Consider the following 13,274-nt stretch of genomic DNA (forward strand, 5'->3'; position numbering starts at 1 on the left):
AACAAGAAGACAAAAGCTGCCCTAGCTAATATTTAAAAAAGATTTAAACATTTGAAGTCATCAAATAAAAGTTGCACCCTCTTTTCCAAGTTCATAAATTTATCATCTAAAATTTACTCACCAAGTTCATTACATTGATAAAAACAACACAACCTTATCTTAAAGTGTAAGCATGTAAGTACAGTAAGTGTGTCATCATCATGATTTACTGTCTGTGTAATGATTGGATACTTCCATTGTGTTTTTGACAAAATACTTATGTTTTCTTGATGTATCTACACTTACTACATCCAATTCATCATTAAGCATTTAACCTATTTAATACAACCAATCTCATTGTCTTTTCACAGTGCTGACTTGTATGTCATACACTTGTACATTGGTAAATGGTAAACCACTAATGAATTATCATTTTCAGCAGCAGATGTTCACATTTATTCTGTCCAGTGAAATCATGTCTCTTTCAAGTACATTTTCATGGTTTATCCCGAACTCAAGCGCCACTGGTCAAAAATTTCTTTGTACACATAAAAAACCTAGTAGTATTTATTAGGCTATGATCACTGGATTAGTCCTGTAAGTCAAGAAAATTCACAAAGTGCAGCTAGAATAGACTGAAGAGTGCTCAATCTCCACAAACCAATAGGAGTTCACATGGTTTGCAGCAATTTCTCTCATTCAAATCCCCATCTTACCAATGTTTTAGGAGACTGTTGCCATAAAAACTATCTTCTTTTCGACCCCCAGGTGAAGTGTCCACAAAGCCCTACTGTAATGGACGTGGGAACTGGAGCACTGAGACCTGCAGCTGCGTTTGTGAGTCCGGATGGAGGGGCCCCAATTGTACCGAGCCTGAGTGCCCCAACGACTGCCAGGACCAGGGCCGCTGTGTGGACGGCAAATGTGAATGCTTTGAGGGCTTCGGTGGGGACGACTGCGGTATTGAGATGTGCCTGCTGGACTGTGGAGACTACGGTCATTGTGTTGACGGGTCCTGCCTCTGTGAAGAGGGCTTCATAGGTGAGGACTGCACCCAGACCAACTGCCTCAACAACTGCCTGGGCCGCGGCCGCTGTGAGGACGACGAGTGTGTCTGCGACCAACCCTGGACGGGCTTCGACTGCTCTGAACTCATCTGTCCCAATGACTGCTATGACCGAGGACGCTGCATCAACGGCACCTGCTACTGCGACGAGGGCTTCACTGGGGAGGACTGTGGCGAGCTCAGTTGTCCTGGCAACTGCAACAACCGTGGCATGTGTGTGAATGGCCAGTGTGTGTGTCAGACCGGCTACAGCGGAGAGGACTGCTCAAAACTCACCTGCCCCAAAAACTGCAATGAGAGAGGCCACTGCTTTAACGGCAAATGCATCTGTGATCCAGGATTCGAAGGCGAAGATTGCTCCGTCCTCTCGTGTCCTGACAACTGCAGCAACAGAGGCCAGTGCATTGCCGGAGAATGTGTGTGTGACGTAGGCTACCAGGGTGAAGACTGTAGTGAGCTCTCCTGCCCCAACAACTGCCAAGACCGTGGCCGCTGCGTTAACGGGCAGTGTATCTGTGACAAAGGCTTCGCAGGGGAGGACTGCAGCATCAAGACGTGTCCCAAAGACTGCATGGGACGTGGAGAGTGTGTGGATGGGAAGTGCGTGTGTTTTGCTGGGTTTACAGGGAAGGACTGCAGCGAGCTGACCTGCCCCAATGACTGCCTGGACCGCGGCCACTGCATCAACGGACAGTGTGTCTGCCATAAGGGCTTCACCGGTGAAGACTGCAGCGAGAAGACGTGTCCAAAGAACTGTCTGGACAGAGGTTACTGTGTGGATGGCACCTGCGTGTGTTATGAGGGTTTCACCGGTCCGGACTGCTCCACGCTGACCTGCCCAGGAGACTGCCAGAACCAGGGCCGCTGTGAGAACGGAGTGTGTGTCTGTGACGAAGGCTTCATCGGAGAGGACTGCTCTGACGGTAAGATAGACCGTGAATGCATGCTGGGAAGCCCTCAGCGCAGTACAGAATGGAGGCACAAGATTACATCTTGCAGTTGTGAAGTTGATACAGGAGTTAGCTAAATACTGCCTATTTACACATAAACCACATGGAACAACTTGCAGGGTTCTGTGTCATTCCCCTTTCTCTGAATCAGCTTCTGGTTTTGAACACACATGGCTGAATTATTCCTATATTTGAAGTATAGAGCAGTTTTACAGTCACTGAGTCATAAGAGAGCTGGTGTGCTCGAGCTGCACTAAGTGGAGAGAGAAGACTACATGGATGCACACATTCGAGAAAAATCAGTGATGCAGAGTTACATCTAAGCAGATCTAAGCAGTGATTTTAAGGCAGAATGGGATTATTTTCATGAATGAGACTTGAATTAAATATGTACCTCAGAGATGAGTTTCTTTAATCAACAACCAGAGAAAGACTTGAAAGTAAACATCACGTCTTTCTGCTTTACCTGGATTATGTTTGACTGGATAAAAGTGACAAATACACACAAGTATTTTGACTAATGTAGTTTATATTATCTGGGTTCAATGTTTAGATCTTTGTTCATGTTTTTTTTTTTTTTTTCAATACCTGCTATCTTTGCCAAAGTCTTTGGGAGATAGGATCAGGGACACATGAGTTTCAGTTTCAGTGGTGGTAATGGTTGAGATAGGTAAACTGGTAATGATGGCCCAGTGGCTAGAATACATCTCCTAATTGGAATATTATGAGCTGCAGACTTGGTTGCATAAAGACAAGTACACAAATTCCAGGTATTCTGTATGTAAAGTTTGTTGTAAAGAAGTCAGTGCTCATTTTGTTCTCCAGATTTGTTTTCTAAACCGTTTGGTAATTAGACATCTCCAGTTATCTAGAAAATATGATCAGATAAAAATCACTTAACCCCACTGGCAGCAAAACAATGCTTATTTCAATCAAAAGAAAGCTCAACTCACCCTTTAGTTTTTCAGGTTTCACTCTGACCTGGTGATGGGAACAAGGAGGCTTGTATTCCAAAATACTAAATGTCTGTGACCTGGAGAGTCAAACAGTTCCAGCTGCTAGTGACACATAGAAATAGAAAAGAAACAGGCTGTTTGATTCCCAACAAACACACTGATTTTTTTGTCCTATACTCAGTTTTTCAACTTCATAGCCACACTAAGGTGACTGGAGTGTTCTTTTTCCAAACATAAAATGCAATACTAAAAAAAGACTACTGATGAGGATCTATTAATGCGTCTTCCAGCACATTAGGTCACTTTATAAAGCCCACTTGTTGGTATAACATTGGCAAAATATATCCAAAGAACATTTTTATTTGATGGTACAAATTATTGTCTTTGTTCCCTGCAGCATGAATGAAAAATGTTCCTATTTAATGTTATTGTCAGATGGTGACAGATGAGATTTGATGCGTGATACGACCATCAATGCTGTGAAGTGATGGGTTAGTTTCTGTTGGCTTGGCTATTTTCTGAAAAAAAAAAATCACAAGGAGAATGTTAAATTGTGGTTTTGGAAATTACTGATTGCCCTTGGTGAGGAGTCAAGGGTGAATCTGCATCGGGGGAATAGTCAGAAATTTCCACAGAGCTCAGGTTACGCTACAGATTATAGGGAACAAACTGTGCAAAATAGAGTCCAGGGTTCAGACTGAAAAAAGCATTAGAATGAACGAAAACAACACTCTACCCCATGTGCTAAAACTTACATTTGTTAAACTAAGCTTATGCTAGTCGGTGGAACATCCATTTTTTGTATTACCGATGATCCCACTTGGAACATTGTTGGACGTGTTGATGCGGGATTTTATAATTTTGTATAAAAGAATGCAGCTTTGAATTTTCTCCACTTCACCTCCACAGAAACACAGAACTTTATGTTACAGTGGAGTATGAGCCCAGACTGTGGAACCACCCAGAACTTCTAGATTAGAGGTCCTTTCCATTTTGAAGAGACCACTTTAGAGGAAAACCTGCTGTTCTGGCTCTGTCAGGGTCGACTGAAGTTATGATTGTGTGTCATTATCTTCGGTCTCCCTCAGCTCAGGTCTCTTTGCTTATTGGGATGAGGTAAACTCTCCTTGGGTCTGTTTTAGATCATGCTTTTGGACCCATAAACATTCTATTTCATGTTATCTCTCTTACTCTTAGTTTAGCTTCATCAACAAACACTGACATTTGAAACCTTTGTGCAAGATGTTTGCGGTGTTGGTATGGATTAGTGACTTTCAGTTTCTCTCTACAGTGTCTCCACCCAAGGACCTAACAGTGGTGGAGGTCACCCCAGAGACGGTGGACCTGTCCTGGGAAAATGAAATGCGTGTGACGGAGTACCTGATCACCTATATGCCCACGGCCCCTGGAGGTCTGGAGCTGGACATGCGTGTGCCCGGTGACCAGAAGATGGCCACTGTTCGGGAGCTGGAGCCCGGCGTGGAGTATCTGATCAGCGTCTATGCTGTGCTCAGCAACAAGAAGAGTGTTCCTGTCAGCGCTAGAGTGGCAACACGTAAGTGGAAGCTCCCTGTTTTAAAATGCAGAGTACACATTAAAATGAACTGTTTTCAGACTTTGCCGATCTCCTTGTCAGATCTTCCTGAGCCTGAGGGACTCAAGTTCAAGTCAGTGCGGGAGACGTCAGTGGAGGTGCAGTGGGACCCGCTGGACATCCCCTTCGATGGTTGGAACCTCATCTTCAGAAACACAGTGAGTTAACGGAGCCTCTGTTTTCCTCCTACCACAGCCTCAGTTATTATCCACATTATTCTCTGGTGGAAACTCTATATGACCCACTGCAGACCCCCTACTTCAATTTTAGTAATAGCCTAATGTGCATACATGAGGATCAGGGTGAGTATCCACTGGAAAATACTTTAGCCGAGCCAGAAGGCAAAAACACAGCAGTTAAAACTGTTACCAAGTCCTGACAGCTCCAACGAGCGTACAACATGGAGTGAATGTTACTTTGTTTAAGGCTTTATTTTCCTTTCTGAGTGCTCATAGAAACCTTTCCAAACACTGCTACTGGGATCTGCTAAAAGCCACACTCTATTAAACCGAATTCCCTGTCAACGCTTAAGTCCAAACGCCACCCAGAATGCCTTTATGTATGATTTGGCTGTTTTTTCAACTTACTCCGCACATTATGCACTGACTAGTCTTTGTAGTGTCTGATGACTGGTGTTTTTTCGGTGCTGGCAGAAAGAGGAGGACGGTGAGATCCTTAACTCCCTTGGCCGCCCAGAGACCACCTTTGAGCAATCTGGTCTGGGTCCAGGCCAGGAGTATGAGGTCAAACTGGAGGTGGTGAAGAACAACAAGCGTGGACCGCCTGCCTCCAAGAACGTCGTCACAAGTAAGTGTATACGTTCACGCTGCTAATTGGCTTATCAGTCTTTTGTGTTAGACTCACTGGTAGGGGAATGAAGAACATCTACTCAGTTTGCTGCTCTAGGAACACAGTTAATACATCTTTCAAAGTTTGGGGTCACTTAGAAATCTCCTTATTTTTGAAAAAATGACTATTGTAGCTGTAAACGGAATATCTCCATGGGGTACAGAGGAACATTTCCAGCAACCATCACTCCTGTGTTCTAATGGTACATTGTGCAACAGATATATATGTATATATATATATATAGATAGATATATATATATATGCTGTTATACAGCAGGAAACAAAATGACTTTGTATTGCAGCAGAACAGGAAAGCAAATATTATTAGAATATCTTTGGTATTTATTGAACAAAAATGTCTAAATTTGAAAAAAAAATTACTTGACACCTTTCAGTGTTTTTTCGCGATATTTTCTGAATGTGACAAAAATCCCCATGAAATGGTCGGCCAGAGCCTTGTAGAGTAAGTGCACATCAGTCCCTATAACCAAGATGACAGGTTTACAGCACTGCCTTCTTGAACCCTTAAACTTCTGAGTTTTGAGGTGGGGAAGTTGAATAAACTGTTGGTAATGACACAAAATAGCTCTATTTCCACCCTCATCAATAACACTTGACACCTAGAAAATGTCGTTTCAGTTTTTACTCTTTTTTTCCCCTCAGTTCTGTTGTTTCTAGCAGATCCTGTAAAATAGATGGGTGCTCTCTTATCGCTGCCTTTTTCTCACTGCACAAATACCTTCCCCTGTTGTTGGCTGGTTTACTTTCTCAGACTCACTTGCAAACTTCGTAGCTGAACTTTGAATGATTTCTTCAACGAGCTGCCAGTGAGTTGAAGCTGGATCATTATTTTACATTATCGTACATCTCCCATTGAGGATGCTCTTGTACTAACTGGACAACATGGCATTGAGACAACAAATGGAAAGTTAGTGATTAGGTATAGAGAGATACATCACTGTAGAGCTTGGAGCAGAAATCTTCAGGCATAAAGAGATGGGTAATGGGAAACGATGTACGTCATGAAAAATCATGAGTCCTCAACTGCTCGTCTACCCAAGCTTATCATTCTTCATACCAGTACATATTTTAGCCACCTTGAACCTCAAACTGTGCAGGATTTTCAGAAACATGCTGTTCTAACAAAGGTTTTACCTGTTACTGGTGGATTCTAGGGCTGGCCCGAATAGTGGTTTCTTGCCTCCGAATATTCGGGCCTTATTAAAGACGAATGGGGGGGGGTTTGCGCAGTGCAGTGCGGCGGCGGAGGTGCGGTAGTGGCGGCAGCGGCGGCTTGTGACACAGACGGCCCGAAAATTCGGATCCTTTTTCATTTTTGGAAAGTTCTGGCCAACATTTCCTGATGACAGATTGAACCCAGTGTAAACCAACCTTCGTTGCCTTCGTTTTGTCTTCAGCAGAGGTCTTCAGCATCTTGTCTTGTGTTTATGCAACGAAGTGAAGCACGACGTCAGATTCGGCAGCCACCCGGCCATTCAGGTGGTGTTTACAGACACGAATGAGCCGAAGAACACGGTGGGATGAGCCGAAGTGGGCCGAAGGCGCAGGGAAGAGACGAGCTCGGAATATTTTCATCTGGGGGGAGGAGGGGTGATCACATAGACGTATGTGTATATGTTTATGTGATCACATGATGAGATGAGCCGATAAGTGCCGATAAGTGCTGATGTGGGCCGAAGGCGGAGGGAAGACAGTCATGCGGCATATTCTTTCTGCCCGGTAACGTCCGACGGGGGTGGGGGGTGAATATTCGGATACCAAATTAATATCCGGATAGTGCCGTAGCGAACGAATATCCGAATATTCGGGATATTCGGGTACAGCCCTAGTGGATTCCAGAAATGAACAGCAATAACTTGAACTCTATGCTAAAAATAAAAGATATATAATTGTAATCCCAACTTCTATTTGTTATTAATCATAACCACTGTGTTAAAAGACATTCACAGCAGAATGAGTTTGAACTTGTTTTTCAAACTATGGACTCAGTGCTGCAGATTGAGAGAGTGTGACTTTCTGAAATAGAAGTTATTGTGGAATAAATTGTCACTGAGAGCTGTTAGCATTAAATGCTAAAACAGGTGTCACTTCTATACATCAGTTCCTGTATCTGGATTATCCATCTTGCTGTCCACTGAAGAGAGACTGACATCTCTGCAGGGAGTGATTAGCTCATTAGATGTCGCTGCATTGTTGGGATTTAGCAGGAGCAGTAAAAAAGAGCTTTGGGTTTCCAGTCCTATTGGCTAGTTATGAGAAATCTCCATTGCTCTATCAGGCTACAAAACCCCAAGACTTGGGGAGAGCTGGGGATCAATATAAAGAGATGAAACAGATTTGAACTCATGACTTCACCTGCCAGACCAGCCACCAGCCACCAAACTATTCTACAGTGTGTTGGCACGGGGTGAGTTTAAATGCTGCTCTGACCCTACTTTAAGCTGTTAAATGTGTATTTTCTTTAAACGTAAGACTCCATGTCTGGCTTCTCAGGCTGAAACTTAAGCCTGAACTCAAACTGTGCTTGCTGTTACCCCAGTGAAACTTCTCTTTCAACAGAACAAATCCAACAGGCGCAGCAACATCCCCATATTCAGTACTAAGTCCAATAAATGGCTGCTTATTTATGGTGTGAGAATAATCTGTATGGAAATACCATTAGAGACCTGCCATACACTTTTCTTACACACCCAGCAGTAAAAGCAGGGCTAGTAAATGTCTGGTCAGGGTTCTGTCTAGTTAATAAAGTCCAAAGCACAATTTTATTTTCGTTAAATTTCTTTTTTTGGAAATCTCTTTTATTGTTTTTTCACGTTTTAAAATACAAACATAACAGTGGAACGAATGCCTCACACCTTTACACGTATATGTACACGTTCGGCAGTAATGCGATTAGCTGTTGCATCATAGAGACACAGAAATAGAGATGTTGTAATAAAAATTACATATATACACATGTACACGTATATAAACACATATATACACACACTCATACATATACATGGATACTTTACACACAAAACAAACATACAAACAAACAAACAAAACGAAAAAAAAAATCAGAAATCCTTTCCTTCCATTTGGGGTTAAAATGCTTCTAGAGTTTTCCCATCAGGCTATGTTTTGTGGTTAAAATAATCAATAAATGGCTGCCAAACCTCGTGGAACTTTCTATCTTGATTCTTCAATGCAAATCTAATTTTCTCCAGCTCTAAATGTCTCATGACATCAGTCATAAGATTTGAGTAAGTCGGTGCTGCCTTTTTCTTCCAGTTCAGTAATATCAATCTTCGCGTGAGTATACTGACAAACAGAACGATGCGATCTTCAATGTTACTTTTTGTCATACTCGGATCAATGATTCCTAAAACTGCCACCAACGGGTCTGCATCCATAGGTCTCCCTAAAATACAGGATAGTGATTTAAAAATAGAATCCCAAAAATTTGATAGTTTGGGGCAGCTCCAGAACATATGCCCTAGTGATGCTGGTCCAAGCCCACACCTGTCACATGAAGGATCCACTGAGGGGAAGATTTTATGAAGTTTTTGTTTCGACCAATGTAAGCGATGTATTATTTTAAATTGCATGAGGCCATGCCTTGCACATATTGAAGAGCTATGAGTTCGTTCTAAGGCTGTCTGCCATTGTTCTTCTGTGATCTCGCTGCCTAGGTCCTCCTGCCAGGCTGTCCTTAAATGGTCTAATGTAGTTTCATCAGCCAAGTTAGACAGATTCTCATATAACTTGGATATGCCTCCCTTTTTAAAGGGGTCTTGTGTAAGTATCAGTTCCATTGGGGATTGGGTGGGGGAGCTTGGATATGCTGGGTTATTCTGGATAACAAAACTTCTTATCTGCAAGCATTTATGGAACTGTGATCTTGAAATATTATATTTTTCCTTTGTTCAAATGATGGAAACGTCTGATCTATAAACATGTCTAAGAAATTGTGGATACCTTTGTCATACCACTCTTTAAACATTGTGTTGTTAAATGAAGGCGCGAATGAATGGTTTTTGGTAAGAGGACATTGAAGGGAGCAGGACTGCCAACCGCAAAATTTTCGAATCTGGGACCAAATCTTAAGGGAGTGGGAGACAACCGGGTTAGATAATGATTTAGGATACACAACTTGCAGAGCTGACAGCAGCATGGCCGGAAGAGAAGACGGGTGACAACAGGCATTTTCTATACTTAACCATATCGGGGGTCTATTTTGTAACCAGTAGGTCATCATGTTAATATTACACGCCCAATAATATAATTTAAAATTTGGCAACCCCATACCCCCTACTGATTTTGGTCTCTGTAAGAAATTCATTTTTAATCGAGGCTTCTTCTTGTCCCATATAAATTCTGAGATAATTTTATCTATGGTGTGAAAGAAACCTTTTTTAATATAGATGGGAATACACTGGAAGAGAAAAAGAAACTTTGGGAGGACGGTCATTTTGATTATGTTTATTCGGCCTGCTAGGGTTATGGGAATATGAGACCATCTCTGCAGGTCTTCTGTTGTATTGTCTAGTAGCTTTTGAAAATTCTCCATGTGGAGATCTGCAAAGGTTTTGGTAACATTGACACCTAAATACTTAAACTGAGTTGAAATCTTAAAGGGTAATTTTTCAAAAAGACGTTCGTTGTTTGCATTTATTGGGAATAAAATGCTCTTGCTCATATTTATTTTGTATCCTGATATCTGGCCAAATTTATTTAAAATTGACACTATTGTGTGGGCTGATTCAGCAGGGTCAGAGATGTATATTAATAAATCATCTGCGAATAACGAGACTCTATGTTCCTCGTCTCCTCTATATATCCCTTTATATCCCTTTGCTGAGCGCAGAGAAATCGCAAGAGGTTCTATTGCCAACGCAAAAAGCAGTGGCGATAGCGGGCATCCCTGTCTTGTGGATCGTGTTAAACTAAAGTATTTAGATCTAATTTTATTTGTCTGGACTGAGGCCATTGGAGATTTATAAAGGAGTTTGACCCATGAAATATAATTTGAGCCAAAACCGAATTTTGACAGGGCCGAGAAGAGATAGTCCCACTCGACCCTGTCAAAGGCCTTCTCCGCATCTAGTGATAACAAAATTTCGGAGGAAGGGCCAGAGTTGGATGTGTATATAATATTGAATAGTCTACGTATGTTGTGAGTCAACTGTCTATTTTTAATAAAACCTGTTTGGTCCACATGAATTATTGTTGGGAGTGTATTTTCTAGTCTAATTGCCAATATTTTAGCCAGAATTTTGGTGTCGATATTCAATAGACTGACAGGTCTATAAGATGCCGCTTCTAATAGGTCTTTTCCCCTTTTGTGTATAAGTGATATTGTTGCCTGATAGAATGTTGTGGGAAGAAAGCCTCTTTCAAATGATTCATTAAAAACTTTCAGAAGGAGGGGTGCGACCTCATTAACAAACGCCTTATAGAATTCGAGTGTGTAGCCATCCGGGCCTGGTGCCTTCAAGCCCTGCAAGTTTCGTATTGCTAAGGTAACCTCTTCTAAAGTTATAGGCCCCTCTAGTAAACATCTATCTTTCTCACAAATAGAGGGAATCTCCAAGTTATCAAAAAACTCCTGTATAGTCGCACAGTCAGATGTTATTTCTGTTGTATATAGATTAGAATAAAATTGCTCAAATTCTTGATTTATTTCTGATTGGTCCTTTGTCAAATTTCCAGAGCGGGTGCGAATTTCAATGTGTCTAGATGCCTCAGTTACTTTTATCTGGAGTGCTAATTGTCTTCCTATCTTATCCCCATGGTCATAGTAGTTATGTTTGGACCGTTGTATTAATGTAGTAGTTTCAGATGTGGAGAGGAGATTAAATTCAGTTTGTAGACTTGTCCTCTTAGTAAGCAGGTCAGGAGTAGGAGACTCTGCATATTGTCTATCCACTTGAATAAGCTGTCCTTCTATATCTTTTCTTTGATTCTTCTGTGTTTTGACCAACTAAACAGAGTAGGAGATAATTTGACCCCGAACATATGCTTTTAGGGCTTCCCATAGTATACTATATTTTCGTTAAATTTCTAAAGTGACGTGTAGTTCAACCAGAGGAAAGAGTGCAGTGAGTTGGTGGGTTTTTTCCTGTAGTATTTCTGTTGGTTGCTTTGGATTATTATTCCAAAGAACAGTGCACCCTAAATTAGAAATTTACATTGTAATAGTGAAATAACTAAGAGGATGTACAAACAGTGCAATTTAATGACTTTCTAGGATTTTTGGAATTGTGCAGCTGCTGCCACTGTTTCTCATTGAAACTTTTTTAGAATAAGACAAAATGAGTGGATCCATTGTCCTCACCATCACATGCACTTCATTAACCCACTTTTTTCACTACACTGATTTATCGCCTGCCATGTAAACATGCAATAAAGACCTCAGAGCAAAAACCCAATGCAGCAAAAGTGAACACACTCAGAACCCCTGGGACCTCTGAAACACCGGCGATTTTCATGGTTATAAAATAACCTGTGGACACCAGGACCTTCTCAGTTTTGGACTTATGGGATGTGTCTATCTGTTTGTCTGTATCATGGCTCCACATGGAAAATAATTCCCAGAGGATTTAGAAAAGCTGATTGTGATACTTCAGAAAGATGGAAAATGATACAGGATGATCTTTAACAAACTACAGATTGGTCTAAATAGTTGACTTCAGTGGATCAGTGGTTAGCACCACCACCTCACAGCTAGAAGATCCCGGTTCGTGTCCCTTCCTTCCTGGGATCTTCCTGCATGGAGTCTCCATGTTCTCCTGTACATGTGTGGCTTTTCTCCAGGTTCTCCAGCTTCCTCCCACAGTCCACAAACATGCTGAGGTTAACTGGTGATTCTAAACTGTCTGTAGGTGTGAATGTGAGTGTGATTGTTTGTCTCTATGAGTAGCCCTGTGATAGACTGTTACCTGTCCAGGTGTCCCCTGCCTTCACCCTCAGTCAGCTGGGATAGGCTCCACCCCCATGACCCTGATGAGGTGTATAGATGATGGCTATAGATATAACAGTAGATAATGGATGGATGTTGATTTTCTGTAATAATGAGGATGGTTTGTATACTAATACTATTGTAATACTAACACAAAATTTGTGTGCAATTTAACCAAAATGTGCTAATGGACGCATCTGGAAGCGCTTTGTTACACAACAAAAGACAAATGAAGTAAACATGTCTGATATTCTACGTTCACCCGTGTACACGCGTGTCAGCACTGCTTGGATTATAAGGTTCACAGTTCTTCATGTCACTCAGGCTCTCTAAATGTCTCCCATTATACCGGCTTGTGGGCACATACTGTGGGATTTGCATGCAGAGGGGCTAATTGTGTCAAGTGGGTCCCTCCGTTCTCCTCTCTCTCCTCCCCCGTCCATCCAAGCCCTCCATGTGTGGGAGGTACCAGTCAGTCAAGCAGGCAGGCTCAGAGGGATGCTGGCCTCCCAGGAGAATGGTATTGTGACACCAGAACGACACTCTCGCTGCCTCCCCGGAAGACAAATCTGTGTTAAGCTCAAACGCAGATTCTTCATTTTATCAGCCCTGCACAGAGGATTGACTTTCCTAAAGTTGCTTGCGTGTGACAAATCAATTTGAGCGGTAGTGAAAAGGCGCCCTTCATGGGGCTGGGATTTGATCTGTAAATAGTTTGAATAACCTCATAAATGCGAGTGTGGTGTCACATTTGCATTCATGATTTCAATGCTGAAATGGCTGCATTCATGTTTGTAGCACTGATATTAGAGCCCCCTCCCCACAGACACTCTCCTGGCTCCACCATATGCTTCCTCCTCTCCAGGCCTCTGGTCAGGGTCGGATCCATCAGTGGTGGAGCAGAATGTGACCAGGA

General features: G+C 42.2%; 1 protein-coding gene across 1 annotated transcript in view; it reads left to right on the plus strand.

Moving 5' to 3' along the window:
• The window catches only part of LOC110957541 (tenascin-like), a 61,275-nt gene that overhangs the window by 13,669 nt on the left and 34,332 nt on the right, over positions 1 to 13,274 (plus strand). Inside the window, 4 exon segments of the mRNA XM_022203597.2 lie at positions 748 to 1,968; positions 4,243 to 4,506; positions 4,588 to 4,703; positions 5,199 to 5,352. Of these exon segments, the coding sequence (XP_022059289.2) occupies positions 748 to 1,968; positions 4,243 to 4,506; positions 4,588 to 4,703; positions 5,199 to 5,352 (1,755 nt within the window).

The sequence above is a fragment of the Acanthochromis polyacanthus genome, chromosome 7 (genome assembly GCF_021347895.1).
Source record: "Acanthochromis polyacanthus isolate Apoly-LR-REF ecotype Palm Island chromosome 7, KAUST_Apoly_ChrSc, whole genome shotgun sequence".
NCBI lineage: Eukaryota > Metazoa > Chordata > Actinopteri > Pomacentridae > Acanthochromis > Acanthochromis polyacanthus.